The sequence below is a fragment of the Rhincodon typus genome, chromosome 32, assembly GCF_021869965.1.
Source record: "Rhincodon typus isolate 14 chromosome 32, sRhiTyp1.1, whole genome shotgun sequence".
Classification (NCBI taxonomy): Eukaryota; Metazoa; Chordata; class Chondrichthyes; order Orectolobiformes; family Rhincodontidae; genus Rhincodon; species Rhincodon typus.
Window position 1 is genome coordinate 36,741,643 of NC_063363.1, and position 25,291 is coordinate 36,766,933.

The window sequence follows — 25,291 nt, forward strand, 5'->3', positions numbered from 1 at the left end:
AAAGCTGACGTTTCGGGTTGAGACCCTTCTTCAGAAATGGGGGAGGGGAAGGGGAAAATGAAGTTTTGAAGAGATTGCATTATCCCATGCCAAGCATAAATTAATTTTGCTGTTACTTGCAACGGTTAAGGTCTTTATGAATCTAGTTATGAAGGATGGGTAAGTTGATTGAAAGCAGCAGTTTTTGAAGTATATTCGGGACATCATTTGGAAGGCATAGGTAGTTTTGCAACTGTTCTGTAAGAGTATTAGCACAGACAGCATGAGAGGGTCGAGGATTTTCCAGGAGTAGAAGCAGGAGTAAAGTCATAGAGTCAGAATCATAGAGTTATACAGCATGGAAACAGGCCCGTCAGCCCAAACTGGTCCATGCTGACCATGGTGCCCACTCAGCTAGTTCCAATTGCCCACATTTGGTCCATATTCCTCTAAACCCTTCCCATCCATGTATCTATCCAAAGGTTTAAATGTTGTTATTGTACCTGCCTTACCCACTTTCTCCGGCAGCCTATTTCACTTATGCACCACTCTCTATGTGAAGAAGTTGTCTCTTAGCTCCTTTTAAATATTTACCCTCTCACCTTAAACCTATGCCCTCTAGTTTTCAATTCCCCATCCTATCTATGACCCTCATGATTTATGCATGTCAATAAGGTCACCCCTCATTCTCCTACATTCCAAGGAATAAAGTCTTATCCTGGCCAACCTCTCCCTATAACTCAGGCCTACTAGTCCTGGCAACAACCTCATAAACCTTCTTTGCATAATTTCCAGTTTAACTATGTCTTTCCTATAAAAGGGTGACCAAAACTGTACACAATACTCCAAATGTGGCCTCAACAATGACTTATACAACTCTAACATAATGTCCCAACTCCTATAATCAATGCCTCGATCGATGAAGGCCAACTGCTAAATACTTTCTTCAGCGTCCTGTCCACCTGTGACGCCACTTGTGCTCCTAGGTCCCTCTGTTCCACAACACTCCTTAGGACCTTGCCATTTACTGTATAAGTCCTACCTTGGCTTGATTTTCCAAAGTGCAACACCTCACATTCATATGTATTGAATTTTATTTGCCAATCCTCAGCCCACTTCCCCATCTGATCAAGATCCCTCTGTAATTTTTGATAACCTTCCTCGCTATCAACAATACCTCCTAATTTTGTATCATCTGCAAATTTACTATTCATGCCTTGCATATTCATATCCAGATCATTTATGTAAGTAACAAATAACAAAGGTCCCAGCACTGACCCCTGTGACACACCACTAGTCACAGGCCTCCAGTCTGAGAAACAACCTTCAACCATTATCCTCTGCTTCCTACCATTGAGCCAATTTTGAATCCAATTAGCTAGCTCTCCCTGGATCTCATGTGACCTAACCTTCATGACTAGCCTGCTGTGCAGGATCTTGTCAAAGGATTTACTAAAGTCCACACAGACAACATCCACTGCCTTAACGTCATCTATACTCTTGGTTTTCTATTCAAAAGACCCTAAAAGATTTGTCAGACATGCCATCCCGCGCACAAATTCATGCTGACTATCCCTAATCAGACCTTGACTATCCAAATGTTGGTTGATCCTGTCCCTCAGTATCCTCTCCGATAACTTGCCTACCACTGATGTCAGGCTCACTGGCCTGTAGTTTCCTGGCTTGTCTTTGCTACCTTTCTTAAACAGTGGAACAACATTAGCCACCCTCCAGTCTTCTGGAACTTCACCAGTGGCTAAAGATGAAGCAAAAATCTCTGCAAGAACCTCTGCAATTTCTTCCCTAACCTCCCACAACATCTGAGGATGGACTTGATCAGGCCCAGGAGATTTATCCACCTTAATGCAATCTAAGGCTGCAAACGCCTCCTCTCTGGTAATATGTGTGCGGCCCAAAACATCCCCTCTTGTTTCCCTTATTTCCTTAGCATCCATGATTCTCTCCTCAGTAAACACTGAGGAGAAATATTCATTAAAAATCTCCCCCATCTCCTGTGGCTCCACACATAAATGATCATACTGATCTTTAAGGGGACCTATTTTCTGCCTTGCCACTCTTTTAATATAGCTATAGAACCTCTTGGCATTACCTTTAACCTTACCTGCCAGATCCATCTCATACCCTCTTTTTGCTCTTCTGATTTCCCTTTTGACTGTGCTCCTACACTTTTTATAGTCATCTGGGGATTCACTTGAGCCCCATAGCTTAAACCCAATGTATGTCTTCCTTTTCCAAGAGCCTCAATATCCCTCATCAGCCAGTGATCCCTAAACATGCCAGCTTTTCCCTTCCCCCCAACAGGGACATACTGGATTCTTGATATCAGACTTTTAAAAGCCTCCCATTTGCCTTCAAACAGACTCACCCAATCAACTTCTGCCACATCCTGCCTAATGGCCCCAAAATTGGCCCTGCTCCAGATTAGCATCTTAACCTGTGGACTCATCCTATCTTTTTTCGTAATTATGTTAAAACTAAGAGAGTTATAGTGACTGGGCCCAAAGTGCTTTCTAACTGACACTTCAATCACTTGGCTCGACCTTGTTTCCTAAGAGGAGGTCCAGTGTTGCACCCTCCCGCGTAGGACCCTCTACATATTGATTTAGGAAACTTGCTTGGACCTATTTGACAAATTCCACCCTTTTACACTCTGGGTGGCCAGGTCAATACAGGGGAAATTAAAATCTCCAATAAATATTACTCTGTTATTCATAGTAATAGAGTCATAGAGTCCAACAGCACAGAGACAGGCCCTTCAGCCCAAATGGGTCCGTCCTGAAAAAAATGTCCATCCATGCTAACTCCATCTCCCTGCACTCAACCCATATCCTTCCTAACCTTTCCTATCCATGTATTTGTCCAAATGCCTTTTAAATGTTGTTAATGTAGCAGCGTCAACCACTTCTGCTGGCAGCTCATTCCATATGTGCACCACCCACCGTGTAAAACATTGCCCCTCAAGTTCCCATGTCTTCTTTCCCCTCTTATCTTAAACTGATGCCTTCGAGTCCTTGATTCCCTAACCCTGGGAAAAAAAATGAGTGTATTCATCCTATCCATACATCGCATGATCTTATACACTTCTATAAGATCTGCCCTCAGTCTCTCATGCTCTAAAGAAAAAAGTCCTACTTGTCCAACCTCTCCCTATAACTCAGTCCCTTGAGTCCTGGCAACATCCATGTAAATTTCTTCTGCACTGCTACCAGCTTAATAACATCCTTCCTATAGCAAGGTGACCAAAACTGAACACAATGCTCCAAGTGCAGCCTACAACTGCAACATAACTTCCAAACTTCTATATTCAATGCCCTGACTGATGAACACCAATGTGTCAAAAGCCATCTTCACTGCCCTGTCTACCTGTTACTCTACTTTCAGAGAACCATGCACCTCTGTTCCACTACACCCCTTAAGGACCTATTATATTCCTACAGGTATCTGCAATCTCTCTACACATCTGCCCCTCTAGTACCCATTGGCTATCTGGGGTTCTATAATACACTCCCAACAGAGTGACTATCCTGTTCTTGTTTCTAAGTTCTAACCATATGACCTCATTTGATAACACCTTAAGAATATCCTCTCTAAGCACTGTTGTTACGTCCTCCCTTATCAAAAGGGCAATTCCCCCTCCTTGCTTACTTGTACTTCTGTCACACCTGTAGCTTCTGTATCCTGGAACGTTGAGCTGCCAGTTCTGCCCTTCTCTCAGCCATGCTTCTGTTTTGAATATAATAACCCAGTCCTCAGAGCCAATCCATGCTCTGAGCTCACCTGCCTTACCAGTCAGGCCTCGTGCGTTGAAATAAATGCATTTTAAACCAGAAGTCTTTTCCCTCCCTTTATTGTGCTCCTGGCTATCCTGAATAGTAAACTTGCTCTTGATGGCTAATTTATTTGCCCCTGACTTCTCGATGACCCCTCTCTTATTCAGAGGCCCACCCCACTGCCAAACTAGTTTAAACCCTCCAGGTAACACTAGCAAATCTCCTGGCAAGGATATTGGAACCCCTCCAGTTCAAGTGCAACCTGAACCTCTTGTACACATCACCTCTACCCCAGAAGAGATCCCAATGATCCAAGAACTGAAAACCTTGCCCCCTACATCAGCTCCTCAGCCATGCATTCATCTGGCCTATCTTTCTATTTCTACCCTCACTGGCGCATGGCACTGGGGGGTAATCCGGAGATCACTACCCTTGGGGTCCTGCTTTTTAACTTCTTACCTAATTCCCTATACTCATTTTGCAGGAGTCCATTCCTTTGTCTACCTATGCCAGGTAGGTTGTGGATGGTCTAGTACTCTATGGATGTGGAGACGTAATGGAAGAAGCTATTGCACAATCATAACTTAGTGCAACTACTGGATAGAGCTCACTAGATGAACCTGGAGATTGAACAACAAAAAAATTCAATTGAAATGTCTGTGGTCATTATTCATGCATTGACAGTAAAAGCACCTTGAATCCCAACAAGGTAAGACCTAAATTAGACATGGAGGAACCAACAGATGTGAAAGCAGTGCACCAATTTATTGGATTTGTGAACTAGCTACTTGATGTAAATGTCAGAGTTGAAAGTCCAAAGAGGCTCGCTGCTAAGAAAGTTCAGTGGCATTGAGGCAGAGGACCTAAGTACAAAAACAGATTATTTATGCTGAACATTTATAAAGCCCAGGTCTCGTTAATTATTTATGAACACTCAGCCCTCTCAGTTTCCCAAAGCCTCTCCTGGTTCCAACAATTACAGTAGTAATGTTTAAGAGGTACCTAGACAGACACATGACCAGGCAGAGAACAGAGAGATAAGGATCTTGTGCAGGCAGTTGAGATTAGTTTAGAATTAATTTGGGGGTGGCACAGTGGCTCAGTGGTTAGCACTGCTTCCTCACAGCACCAGGGACCCGGGTTCGATTACCCCATTGGGTGACTGTCTGCATGGAGTTTGCACATTCTCCCTGTGTCTGCGTGGGTTTCCTCCAGGCGCTCCGGTTTCCTGCCAAAGTCCAAAGATGTGCAGGCTAGGTGGATTGGCCATGCTAAATTCCCATAGTGTTCAGGGATGTGTAGATTATGTGGGTTATCGGGGGATGAGTCTGGGTCGGTGTGGACTTGTTGGGCCAAAGGCCCTGTTTCCACACTGTCAGGATTCTATGATTCTAGAATGGCAATATAGTGGACAGAAGGGTCTGCTCCTTTGCTGTACTGTTCTAGTTTATTACTTACTCCAATCAAACAACTAGTGACTACTAAGCCCATGCTGAAGTACTACCATGTCAACAATGAAGATATGTGATGTCAACCAGACAGGATTTTAAGCAACAATCATGTAGTAAAGCCAATTAGTTGCATTTGTATCCAGAGCACCAACTGAACATCAAACTGAAAGACATTTCTGGAGAAGAAGCATCATTTCAGCAACAAGGTAAGCAGCCAGTAACTACTTGTATGCGTATCATTAGAAGATTTGAATTCTTTAAAATTATATATGTAATATATGCACAGCAACACACAAAAGTGGGACAGACTAGAATGAACAAACAAATAATTTTTACACAAATGATCATTTTCTTTACAGATTTTTGTATTTGATAACTTGCAGATGAAAATAAGTAGACTTTTTTTTGGTTTTGATGAAAAAGGGATGTTTGAAGAAACGTTTGTATATACACTCTGACTTGTCATAACATGTGATCTCTGATGTAGTTCCTTTCTGTTTATAGGCATTAGTGCAGAAGCCATTAAACACAGCACGTTAAACAGTATCCAAAATTCAGTTAGAAGCATGGACCTCACTAAACTTACCTATACATGTTTATAAATCTTTATGGGAGCATGTGCATTTCTGATGCTTCCTCTTGTGCCTGAACACAGCTCATAACACGTACATGGAAATGAAGGTTTACAGTCAAGTTCACTCTCTTTGGCCAGCTGAGTAATCTGATCCTGGAACCCAGGATCCTGGACCAAAAACAGAAATTACTGGAAAAGCTCAGCAGTCTGGCAGCATCCATGAAGAGAAATCAGAGTTAACGTTTCAGGTCCAGTGACCTTTCTTCAGAACTGATGGTAGCTAGGAAAATGTTGACTAAAAATCACCAGGTTGTCAATGTACCCTACACAATTGGGTAATCTAGAAATTACTTTATTGGTTGTCTTTGAAATGTGGTTGGTGCATTTTCATACCAAATGGCATGACTTCAAATTGGTATAGTCCATTTGGTGTCACAAAAGCCAAAATTATCTTCACTCTTTTACTTTACTGGCTTCGCGAGTAGACAGCTCAGTACCTCAGTCTTAAAACCTCTCTTTAAAAAAAAAGAACAAAATAATCTCTTAAAGCCACAGCATTGTTACATAGTAGACTAGATTGAGTGAAGAGCAGGTAAAGTGCTGCTTCACCTGGAAGGTGTGTTTGGACCCTTGGATATTTAGCGGGGAGGAAGTAAATGGACACATGTTATATCTTCTGTGGCTGCAGGGGAAGGTGCCTTGGGGCTCTGGGGGAGTGTTGGGAGTGAAGGAGGAGTGGAGCAGGGTGTCCCGGAGGGAAGAGTCCCTGAGGAAGGTGGACAAGGGAGGGGAGGGAAATATGTATCTGGTGGTGGCGTCCCACTGGAGGTGGCAGAAATGGCAGCTAATGATTCTCTGGATGTGGATGCTGGTGGGATGGTAGGTAAGGACAAGGGGAACCCTATTGCTGTCGTGGGAGAGAAGAGAGGGGATGAGGGCTGAAGTGGAAGAGATGGGTTGGACCCGGCTGAGGACCATGACAATTACTGTGCTGGGGAATCCTCGGTTGAGGGAGAAAGTGGGCATTTCAGAGGCCCCCTTCTCAAAGTGGATATCATCGGAACAGATACAATGGTGATGGAGGGACTAGGAGAATGGAATATAGTCTTTACAGTAAGCAGAGTGTGAGGATGTATAGTAAAGGTAACTATGGGAGTCAGTGGGTTTGTAATGGATATTGGTGGCCGGCCTATCCCCATAAATGGAAACAGAGATGTCGAGGAAGGAAAGGGAGGAGTCAGAGATGTCGACGAAGGAACGAGAGGAGTCAGAGATGTCGAGGAAGGAAAGAGAGGAGTCAGAGATGGACTAGGTGAAGGTGAAAGCAGGGCGGAAATTGGAAGTGAAATCGATAATCTTTTCCAATTCTGGATGACAGAGGGAAGCAGCACTAATGATATCATTGATATACCGGAGAAGGAGTTATGGGTGGGCATCAGAATAGGACTTGAATAAGGAATGTTCCATAAGAGACAAGCATTATGGGACTCATGCAGGTACCCATGGTCACCCTTTTGACCTGAAGAAAGTGAGAGGAGTTAAAACAAAAGTTGTTCAGGGTGAAGATGTGCTCAGCCAGGCAGAGGAGGTTGGTGTGAATGGGGATGGTTCCTGTCCCAAGATCCTTGTCTGTACTATTCTGGGTACTAATAAGAATTGACATTATAGTCTGTTTTGTTGATAGAACCTGAAGGGCTGGCTCTGTTACTGAGGTACAATTCTCAGTCAACTTCAGAGCTCTTCAGAGTAGTGCCCAAGGCGATAAGCATTTTAAACTGGACAGGCAGCAGGAAACTCACCAGTGTGCTTTCTGCCCTTGTAAGCTGGATAAGTTTCGTTGGTAAGGTTCTAGTTTCACCTAATGCACACTTATACCTAAAGAATGCAATGAATAGATGGTGGTGTCCTTGGAACAAAGGAGTTTATGAGATTTGAGATAGTAGCACAGTGGCTCAGTGGTTAGCACTACTGCCTCACAGCACCATGGACCCGGGTTTAATTCCATCCTCAGGCGACTGTCTGCGTTGGGTTTGTACATTCTCTCCATGTCTGCATGGATTTCCTCTGTGTGGTCTGGTTTCCTCCCACAGTCCAAAGATGTACGGGTTAGGCAGCTTGGAAACAATAAGGACTGCAGATGCTGGAAGCCAGACTCTATAGGTGTGAGGCTGGAAAAGCATGGCAGGTCAGACAGCATTAGAGGAGCAGGAAATCATTGCTTTGGTCTGAAATCCTTCGTCAGGGCTGAGGAGGGGAGGAGAGCCCATAAATAAATAAAGGGAGGGGGGTGGGGGCTGGGGGAAGGGTAGGAGAGATGGTGATAGGTGGATTATTGTGATTGGTCCATGGGAAGTGTGGAGCGGATAGGTGAGTAGGAAGATGGACAGGTTAGGTCAGGACAGGGAGGTGAGGAAGAGGGGGAGGGCTGGACATGGGATAAGGCTGGGGCTGGACGGATTTTGAAGCTGGTGAAGTCAGTGTTGAGGCTATTGGGCTGTAAGTTCCCAAGGCAAAATATCAGGTATTGTTCCTCCAGTTTGCGGCATCTTGGCCTGGCGAGGCAGCATCCCAGTCCAGCAAGGTGGTATGGCGATCTTTCTGCTCAGTGTGACGGTCTTTTGGCCTGGCGTGGCGATCTCTCAGTGGCCCAGCATGGCCGTCTCTCGGCCTGGCATGGTGGTCTTTTGGCTGTACATGGGGGTCTCTCAACCCGGCATGACCTCAGCATTGACTTCCAGTCTGGAGGTGATTCCTCGAAGTTCAGTCTCACTATGGCTAAGCACTTAAGAAAACTGTAATGTTTGAACTTTCAGCTTTATTTATTTTCTACTTAAACTAAGAAGGTGTCACTGTCCTATAATTACTGCAATGTTTAATTTTGCTCTTTCTTTCTACCTTATTCTTAGGATTCTGTACCTAGATACTTGTATCTAAGATGGAGCCTTGCGTGGCGACACTGTACACTTTTCACTGTACTCCTGTACTTGAGTACACCTAAAATAAAATCAAAATCAATCTAGTGAACTTCCACTGAATTGCCTCCAATGCAACTACATTCCTCCTCAAATAAGGGGACCAAAACTGACCACAATACCTGTCTTACGGTCTCTCAATGCTTAATTTCTCCAATACTACTGTTTTTACTAATATTAATATCTTTCAGTTCCTTATTCTCAGTAGTCTTTTGGTTCTCTAATGTTCCTCTGAGATTTCTAGTATCTTCCCCTGTGAGACAGACACAAAATACGTGGTTATGTTTCTTTGCTATTTCCTTATTCTCTAGGACCAGCCAGCATCTTCATATAATGGACCAATGTTTGTGTTTTATATTTTTAAAATATATCTATGGTCAGAAAATTTAAAATGTCTGTAAAAATGACCATATAGATATAAATTTCTACATTTTATATTGAAAATTCTATGTAATTTATAATAGGATACAAAGAATTCGCACAGAAATAGATATGTATTTTTTTGTCTGTCTTCATAGAGGAAGGCTCAAAAAGGTTCACTGAAATAATTAACATCCAAGGGTCTAATGAGACTATTGAACTGGAAGAAATTAGTAACAAGAACGAAGTATTGAACTCATTATTGGGGCTGGAAATTAATAAATCCCCAGGAAATGATGGCTTCCATCCTCATTTTGAAAGAGATGCTCTACAGAGATAATGGATGAGATCATGAATCGCAGTGAGAGTAGTTCTTTCCCAAAGTGTTGGCAGCAGAAGGTACAGTCCCCTTCCCAGACCGTTGGAAGCGGCAGGGCCAGTTTCTTTTCTGAAATGGAGGACCTGGGGGGTGGCAGCAGCAGCAACGTAAACCAGAACTGCTTCGGCATGGTAGGCACAGACTTGAATTTGAGCCCTGTTCGGGACCCAGCAGCTTCAGCAGCCTTATAGTGGGGGTGGTGTTGGTGGAGGCAAGATAGTGTTCAGCAAGGTAACATGGTTCCAGCGGCATTGCAGCTCCAGGCCAAGGCTGGGCCTGGATACTTTAAGGCAGAGGCATTCCTGCTGCATCAGCGTGCGGGGAATCGGGGCACCTGAATGTTTGCAGACTGAGGGATGGACTTTGTGGCTTTGTTTTGCTGGTGGCGAAGACTCATGGCAGAGGCAGGGAGTGATCTGAATGTTTTCTTTTGGTTGTTTCTTTTATTTCTACTTCTGTTTTTAATCCTGCCTTTTGTATACTAAGATGACACCAGAGAATGATAACTTTGTACACTTTTCACTGTATTCCTCTACTCGAATATACGGGACAAAAAAATTTAAATCTAAATCATTAGCGACCATCCTCCAAAATTCCATTAATTCTATAATAGTGCCTGTAGATTCAAAAGTTGCAAATGTCACCCTGGTGTTTAAGAATGGAGGGAGAAAGAAAACAGTGAATGACAGACCTGTTAGCCTGATGTCAGTAGTAAGAAAAACACGAGAAACTATTATAAAGAATGTGATTACTGGATATTTAGAAAATAAGTGTTTGATTAGTGTTATGAAGTTGGGTAGAGTAATTGTGAATAGGAAGGCAGGATGCTAAAATGTGTGGTTCCTTTAAGAGATTTGTGCTTTGTCTGTACTTAGAAATGTCTGTGAGCAGCAGCTGAAGTTCCCAGTACAGACAGCCGCAAAAGTGAAACAAGTGTATCAAACAAAGCGGGCAGCACAGTGACTCAGTGGTTAGCAATGCTGCCTCACAGCGCTAGGGTCCTGGGTTTGATTCCATCCTCGGGTGTCTGTCTGTGTGGAGTTTGCACATTCTCCCCTTGTCTGTGTGGGTTTCCTCCGGGTGCTCTGGTTTCCTCCCACAGTCCAAAGATGTGCAGGTTAGGTGGATTGGTCATACTCAATTGCCCATAGTGTTCAGGGATGTGAAGATTAGGTGGATTATAAGTGGATGGGTCTGGGTGGGATGTTCTGAGGATCGGTGTGGACTTGTTGGGCCAAAGGGCCTGTTTCTACTCTGTAGGGATTCTATGAAAGTCTTACAGGTGGCAGGCAAAACAGCAGTCTTGTTTTGGTGTTGTGATAATGAGTTTGAATTTGGCCAATTAATTTAAAACCAAACTCAGCAATTCAAAATCAATTGAATTTAAATCTAATGGTGTTGACAACCTGAAACGAATCATATCATAAGAATTTGATTCTGTCATTATGGGTATATAAGACGAGGGCAATCAGGGAGAGCCAACTGTCATCTGAAAGAGAGAGCCATCTGCCACCTGCCAGAGAGTTAGCACTAATAACACAGTGTGGAGTTGGAGGAACACAGCAGGCCAGGCAGCATCAGAGGAACACGAAAGCTTCTGAAGAAGGATCCCGACCCGAAACGTCAGCTTTCCTGTTCCTCTGATGCTGCCTAGCCTCCTGTGTTCCTCCAGCTCCACACTTTGTTATCTCTGACTTCAGCATCTGTAGTTCTTGCTATCTCAGAGTTAGCACCATTCAGTTTTTAGACAAAGCCTATCTAATTAATCAAAGGTCCCACAGTATTTTAGCTCAAAACCCTCATTGAAGAAATTATAGAGATAAAACATCCCTGATCGCAGAATTAACAGAAGAAAGGATTTGTGAAGAGACCAGAGACAACAGAATATTCCAGAAGACAGTCTGTGCGAACTTGGAGAGATTAAGTTATAATTTATTGCTTCTTATTAATTGGATTTATTTTAGTGGGACTTGTCTTTATTTAAACAGCATTCCAGTAGAATTTAGACCAGTTAGGGAGTAGTTAGTAGTCAAGGGGGGAATTATTCGGTTTGTTAGTAATTCTGTTAATTTGTTCATTGTTAGGGTTAAACAAATAAATTGTTTCTTGTTATTTGTAAAGTGGAGATCAGAGATTTTCTTTCTTTTAACCACTGTTTTAACAGGTTATGAGGAGAAAAGGCATGCTTTTCTGGGTGTTTGGGGATAATTATTAGAATGGAACCTGTACTCCCATCATAGCAGATTGGGGTTTGTGTTTTGGTTAATTATCAGAGGGGTTCAGCCATTCCCCCTTCGTAACATTAGACAGAGTTGACATAAATTTATAGAGAGCAAATCATCTCTGAAAAACCTGATGCAGTTTTTTCGAAACTGTTACTAACAATGTTGATAAAAGGAACAAGTGGATATGGTGTATTTCGATTTTCAAAGGCTTTAGCAGAAGTCCAACACATAAGGATAGTCAGCAAATTTGAAGTGCATGGAATTGGAGTAATATATTAGCATGGATTGAGGATTGGTTGATAGGCAGAAACCGAGAGTAGGAATAAACGGGACATTCTCAGGCTGGCAGGCAGTGGCCATTGGGTTATCACATGGGTTCTTGGGCCCCAGCTGTTCACATATTATATCAACATTTTGGATATGGGGGATAATTATAATATTTCCAAATTAATTTATGATATAAAAACTGATCAGAATGTGAGCTGTGAGAGGATGCAAAGAGGCATTAAGGGGATTTAGACAGGCTGAGTAAGTGTGTGTGAATATGACAGATGGAATACGATGTAGATAATTGAGGTTATCCATTTTATAAGAGAAATGACAGTGCAGAGTATTTCTTCAATGTTGAGAGACTGGAAAATGTTGATGTCCAAGCATTCCTAGGTGCCTTATTCGAAAGTCACTGAAAGCAAACATACAGGTGCAGCAAACAAAGGAAGGAAAATGGATGTTAATCTTTATCACCAGAGGAATTGAGTACAGGAGTAAAGAACCAGTGCTTCAGTATTATAGAATAGTGGTGAAATCACATATGGAGTATTGGTGTGGCTCTGATCCCCTTGCCTAAGGAAGCCTATATGTTCCATACAGGAAGTGCAATGGAGGTTCACCAGTCTGAATCCTGGGATGGTGGGACTTTCCTGAGGAGGGAATGAGGAAACTATGCCTGTAACAGTTTTTGATTGGTGCTAAACAGATGTTTGTACAGATAACAATTTGGCTCTTAGACCTCTCAGAAACCTAGATGCAATCCAGGTATCTCTCTTTCCTCTGAATGAAATAACTGACCAGGTACCAAATTAAGGATTTCCACAGTTACGAAAAGTGTGACACCATCAGCAAAATCAAAAGAACTGTAAGAAAGTAACTAATTTCTTCTTGTAGTTTTGATTCTTGACCATAGATGTTATTTCTTTATGCCTATATTTTCCACCAACATATTCCTACAAAATGGCATGGAGCTGGAGGAATACAGCAGGCCAGACAGCATCAGAGGAGCAGGAGAGCTGACGGTTCGGGTCGGGACACTGCTTCAGAAATGGGGAAGGGGAAGGGGGCTCTGAAATAAATAGAAAGGGAGGGGTGGTGACAGCAGGTAAATAGTGGAGCGGATAGGTGGGAGAGAAGATTGACAGGTCAAAGATGCAGGGATGAAGCTAGTAAAGGTGAGTGTAGGTAGGCAGTGGTGGGAATTGGTCAGTGAGGAGGGAGGAGCGGATAGGTGGGAGAGAAGATGGACAGGTCAAGGAGACAGGGATGAGAGGGAGGACTGGTCTTGGGATGAGGTCGGGGGTGGGGAGATTTTGAAGCTAGTGCAGTCCACATTGAGACCATTGGATTGTAGGCTTCCAAGGTGGAACATGAGGAGCTGTTCCTCCAGTTTCCGGGTGGCATCGTTGTGACAGTTGAGGAGGCCCAGGACGGAATGTCGTCCAGGGAGTGGGAGGGAGAGTTGAAGTGGTTCGCGACTGGGACGTGTTGTCGTTTGTCGCGAACCGAGTGTAGGTGCTCCGCAAAGCGGTCCCCAAGCCTCCGCTTGGTCTCCCTAATGTAGAGGAGGCCACATCGGGAACAGCAGATACAATAGACCACATTAGCGGATGTGCAGGTGAACATCTGTTTAATGTGGAAGGTTGTTTTGGGGCCTGGGACGGGGGTGAGGGGGTAGGTGTAGGAGAAGGTGTAGCACTTCCTGTGGTTGCAGGGAAAGGTGCCGGGGGGAGTGTGGAGCAAAATGGCGTGGAGCTGGAGGGAGTGGATTGTGGGAGTCCACTCCGCACTCCCCACTAGCCCCACCACCCTTGGCACCTTTCCCTGCAACCGCAGGAAGTGCTACACCTTCCCCTACACCTCCCCCCTCACCCCCATCCCAGGCCCCAAAACAACCTTCCACATTAAACAGATGTTCACCTGCACATCCGCTAATGTGGTATACTGTATCCGCTGTTCCCGATGTGGCCTCCTCTACATCAGGGAGACAAAGCGGAGGCTTGGGGATCGCTTTGTGGAGCACCTACACTCGGTTCATGACAGACGACTACACCAGCCAGTTGCGAACCATTTCAACTCCCCCTCCCACTCCCTGGATGATATGCATCCTGGGCCTCCTCCAGTGTCATAACGATGGCACCCAGAAACTGGAGGAACAACACCTCATGTTCCACCTTGGAAGCCTACAACCCAATGGTCCCAATGTGGACTGCACTAGCTTCAAAATCTCCCCACCTCCAACCTCATCCCAAGACCAGCATCCCCGTCTCATTCCCGCCTCCTTGACTTGTCCGTCTTCTCTCCCACCTATCCGCCCCTCCCACCTCACTGACCAATCCCCATCCCCACTTGCTACCTACACTCACCTTTACTAGCTTTATCCCTGCCTCCTTGACCTGTCCGTCTTCTCTCCCACCCGTCCGCTTCACTATCCTCCTGCTATCACCGCTTCCCTCTCTATTTATTTCAACGCCTCTTTACCCACCCCCGTTTCTGAAGAAGGGTCCTGGCCTGCAACATCAGCTTTCCTGCTTCTCTGATGCTGCCTGGCCTGCTGTGTTCATCCAGCTCTACACCTTGTTATCGCAGACTCCGGCATTGGCAGTTCTTACTATTCCTACAAAATGGTTTGTCTCAACTGTCTTGTTCATCTTAATTTTGAATAAATGTGTGTATTTGGGTTTAAAGGGAGTATAGTTTAAGTTTGTGTATCAATAATCAGTAATTCATGTCACCACATAAGAAGGGAAGAGTTTATAAGTTTGTTTTCTTGTTTGTTGATGAAACCTGGCATGAGTTATCTTTTCATGCTCTCAGTCAGACAATAGCCATCCTTCACATATATTTCACATTTATGATGCCTTGTAGAATTGTGGGGCTTGGTTTTCAGCATATGGTTCTCATTAGAGTAATAACACAGCACATTGCCTTGGCAAGACCAAAATCTGAGTCAAACTCCCAAAAATCATTGTGGCTGTACACTGCATTGGCTGCAGTGGGTCAAGATTGTGGCTCACCACCACATTTTTAAATTTTGTTCATGGAACGTGGGAGTTGCTAGCAAAGTCAGTGTTTATTGACCATCCCTAATGGCCTTTGAGGCATTGGCGGGAGAGCACCTTCTTGAACTGTTGCCTAAGAGATAAGAAGAATGTCACAGAGCTGCAGAGGATCAAGTTTGAAGGGAAGTTGCAGAAAGATATAAGAACTACAGTTGTAATTATCCTAATACAGGCTTGGATAATAATAGTGTAAAAGACAGAAAAGAAGAAATGTTTATGCTTTCAGGAAAAGTTTCTTGACCAATGAATTTCCAAGATGTATTGCTTAATCTTGTTCTGGAGAAACTTGCAGGCCAAGAGGATCAACTTTCAGAAGAGGTGCATTTACAGAACAAAGTTCATAAATTATAAATCATGGTTCAACTTCAATTAGATCATTGTCCAATTCGAACACTGCATTTTATGATGCATACAAAGGTCTTATAGAGGGTGCAGAAAAGGTTTATAAGAATGACTTCAAAGATAAACAATTTCAATTATTCACTGATACTGTTCTGCTTAAACTAGAGGTACGATAAGAGTTCAAAATCACAAGAATCTCAGCTCTGTAGATAGAAAGTAACTGATCCCCCCACCCCTACCCCCTGGAAGGATTGAGAACCAGAGGTCACTAACTTAAAACAAATCTCAAAAGAACCAATGATGACATGAGGAAAAGCCTTTTTTCACAGTGAATGGTTACAGCGCAGGGTCTCCATGGGTGTGATCCAAGCATATCAATTACAGCTTTCAAACGAGATGTTGATAGAAGATAGGAAAAAAAAGTGAACGGTGGGAGAACAAGATCAGATAAATTGTTCTTGCTGACAGCCAGCATGGATTCAACACACTGAATGGCCTCCTCTGCTCAAACCATTCTATGATTCTAGGCTTCAAAAGACAGTTTTGCAGATATCAAATGCTATTAGTTTTGTATACTTGATTAGAATTTTCCTCTCAGAATTCGTATAATGTATTCTCCATTGGTGAACAGTGTGACTAGCATTCTCTTATTGTTACAGGTGTTCCCGTACTCTCTGCTGGTGATTGGTATGATCATGTACCTTCCTGCTTTGATCTGGAAAGTGTTTGTTACTCCAACCCTCATCGCTGACCTACTTTTCATTATTGATGAGTTGGACAAAGCCTACAATCGATCCATCAAAGTGGCTCAATTGATTGTAAAGAAACATGAGAATAGCTCCAATGCCAAGCGTTTGATCCAAGAAGAATTAGACAGGTAGAAAACCTGTACAAACCTGTGATCTTTGATATGGAAAATGATATAACAAGGATTTTCAGGATGAGTGAAACCCCGCAGAATAAATAGGAAGGGACTGATCATTGAATAGAAAAAGGGGTGAATAAGATTTTTATACTAGTGCCTTTACCACAGTAAAATGTCCCAAGGTGCTTAATGAAACAAAATTTGGCACTGAGAACAGAGATATTCAGGCAGATGACCAAAAGCTTGGCTAAAGACATAAGTTTAAACAAACATCCTATATTTTAAAAAAAGGAGAAAAGGAGTCAGAGGTTTAGGAGGAGCTTAGGGGTCAGACAGTTGAAGGCACAAATGCCAATAGTCAAGTATGGAAATCAGGCATGTGCAGCAAGCCAGGATTGGAGGAATGGAACTATCTTGGTGGGTTGTACAGCTGAAGGAGTTTGCAGACTGGCAAGATCAAGGAGAGGTTTGAAACGAAGAAAAACTTTGAAATAAAGTTTGAAAATGATACATTGCCAGACTGGAAGCCAATGTAGGCCACTAAGCACAGAAATAGAGATGAATGAAATCTGATGCGAGTTGGAATATAGGCAGCAGAATATTTAATGTCTTAAATTTATGAAGAGCGCAAGGTGAAAGATATGTGAGTAAATTAAGATTGAAATGTTCAACAATGCAGATAATAAACTCACTGCAAAAGATAGTGATGTGCAATCAGTAGAATAGTGCTCTGGTAATTCTCAACATTGACTCTGGATACAATAAAGTCTCATAGTATCAGGTCAAATATGGGCAAGGACATCTACAATTGATTACTACCTTCCACTCTACTCAACTGATTAATTGGTATTCCTTGACATTGAACACCAACTGAAATCAGCACAAAGGACAGCAAGAGTACAGAATATACTCCAGGTGGGGAATTTCAATGTCTATCACCAAGGATGCCTCAGCAGCACCACCACTGACTGGGCAAGTCCTAAAGGACATTGTTGCTAGAGCAGATCTGTGGCAGGTGGCAAAGGAGCCAACAAATTGGGAAACATGTTTTTATTTCAAAAATATACTTTCTTCATTAAAAAAAATCCTTATATACATACACAGTCACTAGAGCAGTTTGATTCTGTACAGTCTTTGCATATGGAGTACAAACAAACCCACGACATTTCTTACTTATAAAAGACTATATTTACATATAATTCAAATCATGTCATTTGATTTCATAAATAGCTTAAGATAATAGCTAGTACACAGGCTACGGACTCGAAGTACATTCCAACAGGACTGAAGCCTTATTTTCCAGACATGTCAGCACCCTCATGCAAGCTCGTGGAAAAGGCCCAATGCTACCTCTTTTGGCCCTGCCAGTTAAGCCATATGCATTGCCTTGGATGGTGTCAAGCTTCTTGACTGTTGTTAGAACTTCATTCATCCAGGTCAAGTAGAGAATATTTCATCACACTCCTGACTTGGTCGTTGTAAATGGTGGATAGGCTTTGAAGAGTTAGAAAGGGAGTTAATCACTGCAGAACTACCAGCCTTTGATTAACTCTTCTAGATACAATCTGTAAATACCTGTTCCAGTTCATTTCTGGTAGCTGCCAGGATGGTAATAGTCAGGAATTCAGAGATGGTAATGCAATTGAATGTCTTGAAAAGTTTAAAATGGTTAGATTCTGCCCAATTGGAGATAACCTGACACTTGTGTGCATGTTAGATAACAAAGTGTAGAGCTGGATGAACACAGTAGGCCAAGCAGCATCAGAGGAGCAGGAAAGCTGACGTTTTGGGCCTAGACCCTTCTTCAGAAAAAATGTGCATGTTATTTGCCACTTATCAGCCCAAACCATAATGTTCACCAAGTTTTGTTGCATATGGATACAGACCTTTTTAGTGTCTGAGGAGTGGCGAATGGTGCAGATCATTGTGTAATCATCACAGAACATCCCCAACTCTGACCTTATGATGGAGACGTTGAAGTAGCTAAAGATGTTTCGGCATAGGACACTACCCTGTAGACCTTCTGCACTGGATAGACAATAAATGTGGCCTCATCATCGTTGCTCAATCCCAAGAAAGAATGAAAATAAACTCTTGCCCAAGTGTTCCCACAGGTATTGACATGGACACTCGTGCCCAATTCATTTACCAGCACCAGATCCAACACAATCTTCTTTATAATTGGGCCAGGAACACAGATCCTCATATGTTAATTACGTAAGAATTGACTGGCAAGTGTCAAAGTACCCTAATATCACCACTGTAGAGTTTTTTATAACACAGAAACAGACTCTTTGGTCCAACCAGTCCGTGCCGACCATAATCCCAAACCTCTCCTTGTAACTGAAACCCTCCATTTCCAGCAACATCCTATGAATCTCTCCTGATCCCTCTCCAGCTTAATAATATCCTTCCTAACAGGGACAGAAGAGGCCTTACCAATGACCTGTACAACCTCAACATAACGTCCCAATTCCTATACTCAAAGGACTGAGCAATGAAGACAAGCATACTAAATACCTTCTTAATCACTGTATCCATTTGTGATGCAAACTTCAAAGAATTAAGTATCTGAACTGCCAGGGCTCTCTTTTCCACAACACTGCCCAAAGCCCTACTTTTGATTGTTTGAGTTTTTCCTTTATTTGTTTTACCGAAATGCCATATCTTGCAATTATCTAAACTAAACTCCATTTGCCACTCTTCAGTCCATTGACCCAATTGATTAAGATCTTCTTCACTGTCCACTATACCACCAATCTTGGTGTTATTTGTAAATTTACTAACCATGCTTTCTACATTCTCATATTTAATATGTTTATATTCTTTATTTATATTCTATACACTTTCTATATTCTGCAGATTTACTCCTTTATCTCTCACTGGAAGCCCAGTGGAATACCCAAGTAGTATCATCACCCTCTTTTTGCTTTTCAACGCTAAAAGATGGATTCTGTCCCCACCCTATCAAAGACATTGTTCTTTCCTAGTCTTTCCTAATCCGTACTGCCATTATATCTTCCTTTCTTTCTTCTCTCTTTTCTGAACATTTTATATTCTTCTGTATTTAATACTTTTAAGCCACACTTCCATTATTGGCATTGCTTCATATTCCTAACTGGCTATTTGTGTCTGTAGCTCACCAATCATGTTCACTGCACTTTGTGCATTTAGTGTATTGCAATTGTATATTTGCTTTTCCTATCATCTTTCTTTGTCTGTCCCTAAATGGAACAACTTACTATCTAGTACTGTGTAACATATCCACTGGTGATGCATGTTTCTAAACTTGGAGCTTTATAAACGTTGAAATGTACATGATTATGGTGATAATATTACATTTTGTGCTGAAGTTAGCTGGAAGTAAGCAGTCTTGCAGGACATGTCAGCTGGAGCATGATTTCTTCAGGCCTGTACCAGTACACTGCTAAGTTTGCCACTTCCAACGTTCAGCAAGTCAGATATGCTGCCAATGAGGAGGAAAGAAAGAACATAGAACATAGAACATTACAGCGCAGTACAGGCCCTTCGGCCCTCGATGTTGCGCCGACCTGTGAAACCAATCTGAAGCCCATCTAACCTAAACTATTCCATTATCATCCATATGTTTATCCAATGACCATTTAAATGCCCTTAAAGTGGGCGAGTCTACTATTTTTGCAGGCAGGGCATTCCACGCCCTTACTACTCTCTGAGTAAAGAACCCACCTCTGACATCTGTCTTATATCTATCACCCCTCAATTTAAAGCTATGTCCCCTCGTGCTAGCCATCACCATCCGAGGAAAAAGGCTCCCACTGTCCACCCTATCTAATCCTCTGATCATCTTGTATGTCTCTATCAAGTCACCTCTTAACCTTCTTCTCTCTAACGAAAACAGCCTCAAAACCCTCAGCCTTTCCTCATAAGACCTTCCCTCCATACCAGGCAACATCCTGGTAAATCTCCTCTGCACCCTGTCCAATGCTTCCACATCCTTCCTATAATGCGGTGACCAGAACTGTACGCAATACTCCAAGTGCGGCCGCACCAGAGTTTTGTACAGCTGCAACATGACCTCATGGCTCCGAAACTCAATCCCTCTACCAATAAAACCTAACATACTGTACGCCTTCTTAACAACGCTATCAACCTGGGTGGCAACTTTCAGTGATCTATGCACATGGAAAGGACAACTAAACCAAGATATCTCTGGATGACTAAAGAAAGTGACATTAATATTAAACAAAAAAGGGGGCATATGATAAATGTCAAATTTATATGTTCAAGAATTATGCAAAAATGCAATTAGAAAAGGAAACAAATGAGCAAATGGAAAGCATGAGAAAAGTTTAGCGGGTAATGGAACACTAAAGTCTTTACGAACCTATAAATAGCAAACTGAAGTCAACAGAAAGGACCTATCAATTAGGGATAGAAATGAGAGCTTCTTGCAGAGGAAAAGGATATGGTTAAATAAGTACTTTGAGTCTGTCATTACTAAAGAAGAGAATACTACCAATGTTATAGTAAATAAGTAGGTAGAGAAATTACATCGGTTAAAAATAAAGAAGTATTTAAAATGATGGCAGTGCTCAAAGTACAGAATGTCAACTTTGTCTACAAATTGAGATAGGATGTATCCAAAATTACTTAGGAAGATAGAAACTGCCTTGGTCTGGCAATATTTATTCAAGTTCCTTGGCTACAGGACTAATGTTAGAATTAATCTGCACTTGAAAAGGCAGGGATTAATCAAGAACAGTGAGCATGATTTTGTTAACAGAGGTCATGCCTGATCAACTTGATTGAATTTTTAGAAGAGGTGACCAGGTGCATAGATGACGCAATACTTTTGTTGTGGTCTACTTGGACTTCAGCAAGGCTTTGATAAGGTCCTGCATGAGAGGCTGACAGCAAAGGTAAGAGCCCATGGGATCCAAGGAAATTTGGTAAATTGGATCCAGAACCAGCTGAGTAGGAGGAAGCAAAGGGGGATGGTCAAGGGGTGTTTTTGTGACTGGAAGCTACTGTCCACAGAGATTAGTGATAGGGCCTTGCTGTTTGTGGCATGTATAAATAGCATAGACTTGAATGTAGGAGGGTTGATCAATAAGTTTGAAAATGATACAAAAATTGGTGGGGTGGTAAATAATGAGGAGGATATCCCTAGATTGCAAAAGGATATAGACAGGTTGGTCAGATAGGCTTAAAAAGTGGCAAATAGAATTCAATGTGGATAATTGCACTTGGGCAGGACAATAAAAGGGATAATAGGACCCTGGGAAGCACTGGAACTTTGGTGTGCATGTACACTGGTCCCTTAAACTAACAGGAAAGGCAGATAAAGTGATTAATAGGCACATGGTTTACATGACTTTGTTAACCAACACATAGAGTTCAAAAGCAGTGAGATTATGCTGCAACTGTATAAAATTTTGGTTAGGCCACAGCTAGAACATTGTGTGCACTACTGGAATGCACATTATTGGACGGATTTGATTAAATTGGTCAAGAGTGCACAGAAGATTTGCTAGGTTGTCGCCTGTGCTGGAGAGTCTTACTAATGGTGGAGGGATCAATTACCAGAGGGCACAGATTTAAGGTAAAGGGCAGGAGGTTTACAGAGGATATGAATAAAAAAGATTTCATCAAGAATGTGGTGAGAATCTGAAACTCACTGCCTGGAAGATAGTGCTAGAAGCAGAAACCCTCAACATTTAATAAGTATTTCGACGTGCACCTGTGATGCCAAGGCATACTATGGGCCAAGTACTGGAAAATTTGTTTACAATAGTTAGATGTTTTTTTGACCAGCATTGATTCAATGGGCTGAAGGGCCTTTTTCTGTGCTGTAGACCTCAATGATTCTAAATAAGGGTTGCAAGTGTATCACTCCTGTTAATAAAAGGGGAGATTAAACACAACAACTACAGATCATCTGAATTAGAATTAGAATTAGCTTTGTTGTCAAATGAGTACAGTAAAAAGTATACAAGTTGCTGTTTACTGTACGATCTTAGGTACAAAGATCCGTAGGTACAGCTTTTTTAGTTACAGTTCTTGGAAACTTAGAGAAGTAAAAAAAGTCCAGCATTGCAGATTTTAGGAATAAATTATAAAATGGAAAAAAAAGTTCAGAATAACGGTCTTTCGACCTAGTCCATGCTTGCATCCAGCCTCCAGTCCACACTGGGCCTTGACTCCAGACTGGGCCTGGCTTCACCTCAGGGTTCATGAGGCTGGGATATCACTCTGGTATCACCTTGATTCCGGAAGTCCATGCTGAGGCCATGTCAGGCTGAGAGACTGCCACATACTGCCCAAAGACCACCATGCTGGGCCATTGGGAGATTGCCTCACCAAGATGGTAGCTCTGAGGCAGCGAGGTCCAAGGCCAGGAGGTCAAAGACTGTGAGGTCGGAGCCCGGGAATTCCGAGGCTGTGAGGTTGGAAGCCAAGAGGTCAGAATGACAACAGTGCAAAAATATTTTGAGACAATAAAGCAGGAAACTATTTAATTGTCATTTGTAAGAAGGTGGACTAATAATCGACAATCATCATGATTTGTTAAAGGCAAATCAAGTTAGAACATAGAACAGTAGGGCACGGGAACAGGCTCTTTATACTGAGCCGAACATGATACCAAATTAAACTAATTCCTTCTGCTGCCCTTGGTCCATATCCCTCCATTCCTTGCATATTCATGTGCTTATCTAAAAGTCCCCGTAAGCAACCCTAACATATCTGCCTCCACCACTACGCCTGGCAGCGTGTTCCAGACTCCTAGCACTCTGAGTAAAAAACTTGCCCCTCACATCTCTTTAGAACTTTGCCCCTCTCACCTGAAATGCACGGCCCCTAGTATTAGACATTTCAACTCTGGGGAAAAGATTCTGACTGTCAACCCTATCTACGCATTTCATAATTTTAGAGACTTCTATCAAATTTCTACTCAGGCTCCACTGCTCCAGAGAAAACAACTTGAGTTTTTCTAGTCTTTCCTTATAGCTGATATTCTCTAAATCAAGCAGCATCCTGTTCCGCATCCTCTCCAAAGCCCCATGTCCTTTCTGTAATGTGGCAAACAAAATTGAATGCTGTACTCTAAGTATGGCCTAACTAAAGTCTTATAAAGCTGCAACATGACATCCTAATTCTTGTATTCAATTCCCCAACCAATAAAGGCAAGCCTACTTCTCCATTTCATCTGAGGGCACGGAGCCTTTAAATAGTTGAGCTCATATTGCATCATGTGGATCCATGTCACACCAACTAAAACACAGCACACACCAAACCAGACAGTAAGATGATCATCATAGTGCGAGATCAAAATCAGACATTCCCATTATGTGTTGCAAACTATCAGCTATGCATTAACAAAAGGCCTTTCTTTCCCGTAGCACTTGATTAATTGGGAACATATTGATTGTTTTACTTGCATACTCACTTTCTTTGTGTTTGTTTCATGTTGAAAGAGCTCGAAGGGAGAAGTTCTTTGAGTTTCCACTTCTACAGCGTTACCTGGCTTGCAAGAGTCGCTCCCATTATTTTGTCTGCATGTACTACATGAGGCAGCTACTTATGTTGGTTTTCATTTCTGTCGCTTGCCTTTACCTCGTTTATTGCCACTTCCCAGCATTTTTCCAGGATGAATTCAGTTGCTCCATCAAATCAGGACTCCTGGCCAATGACCCTGACATCCCACCTGTGATCCAGTGTAAGCTGACTTCAGTGACTATATTCAAGATGATTAGCGTAGTCAATGGTGCTGTCTACCTTCTCTTAGCCCCCATGATTGTTTACACCCTGCTGCAGCTTTGTTACTGGGACAAACAATTTTTGGCTGTATATGAGATACTTCCTGCATTTGACTTGGTTAGTAAGAAGATGCTGGGCTGTGCTCTGAATGACCTCAACATCATTCTCCAATTCCTGCGTGCAAACATCAATCAGCTGGAGTCATTTAATCGTCTGGCGGTGCTGTGCATTGTGAAGGATGTGAGTGCAGGGGGTAAAGGTTACACGCTGGTAGATATGATGACACTGCTTGTAGGATTGGAAAACTACACATGTGAAGGTGGCAGCTGCACTACTGCAAGCACAGAAAATGGGGAGATTGGATTGCATCATCAGGGATATCCGGGTTCTCGAGAATGGCACCAGGGTAAGTGACAAACAACAATATTACAATAAGATGATCTCAAATTTCAAGCTAAATCCTAAAGGTATAACACAGCAGCAATAAATCAGATAATAGCAACAGGGATGTCTTTTAATTAACTCAGGTGATGTGGAAGTTACTGGTAGGCCAGTATCTTCTGCCCAATTCTAAATATTCAAGTCAGGACAGTTGTAAATTTCTCATCTACCTTCTGGTCTTTGGGGGTAGAGATCACAGGTGCTGTCAAGAAGCCTTTCAAATTGCTGTAGTGTACCTTGTAATGATGCACACTGGTGGTGCAGAAAGAGAATATTTTTTAAAAAATTAAGCTAGTGGACAATCTCCTGCTCCAGGGTGCTGTTTAGCCAGCATTCCAGTTGCTCCTTCAACATAGAAACAGAGAAAGCAGGAACAGCAGTAAATCATTCAGCCCTTCAAGCCCACTCAGCCTTTCAATATGATTGTGGTTGAACATTCAACTCAGTCGCCTGTTTCCACTTTCTCTTTGATCCCTTTAGCCCTAAGAACTATCTGTAAATCCTTCTTGAAAACAACAATCTTTCTCTTTACTCTCACAGGTAGCAAGTACATTGCACCTACTGGATAGGATCAGCTTCTGCAGTTCTTCATTCTTTCTCTAATTTAAATTCCCCTTACTCTACAAACTAATGGTCACAACAATCTCATTCTGATCCTGTTCCTCTATGAAATCTGACTGAGACCTGAAGCAAACTTCCCAGATACTCCTTCATGAAGAAGCACCTCCAACATGCAATTCACCTTAATTGCAAGCTGGAAACACCTAAAGCAGAAATGTTCACTTACAACAGTTCCCTGTCCCCAAACTGTTATTGCTTTAAGGCTATTTAACAACTGAT

The 25,291-nt window shown here is 42.4% G+C and overlaps 1 protein-coding gene across 1 annotated transcript in view; it reads left to right on the forward strand.

Moving 5' to 3' along the window:
• The window catches only part of LOC109917593 (pannexin-3), a 47,217-nt gene extending 22,197 nt beyond the window's left edge, over positions 1-25,020 (forward strand). The window contains exons 3-5 of the mRNA XM_048615383.1: positions 16,065-16,282; positions 23,728-24,416; positions 24,992-25,020. Of these exons, the coding sequence (XP_048471340.1) occupies positions 16,065-16,282; positions 23,728-24,416; positions 24,992-25,020 (936 nt within the window). The remainder of the gene's footprint in view (positions 1-16,064; positions 16,283-23,727; positions 24,417-24,991) is intronic.
• Positions 25,021-25,291: the final 271 nt, after the last annotated feature.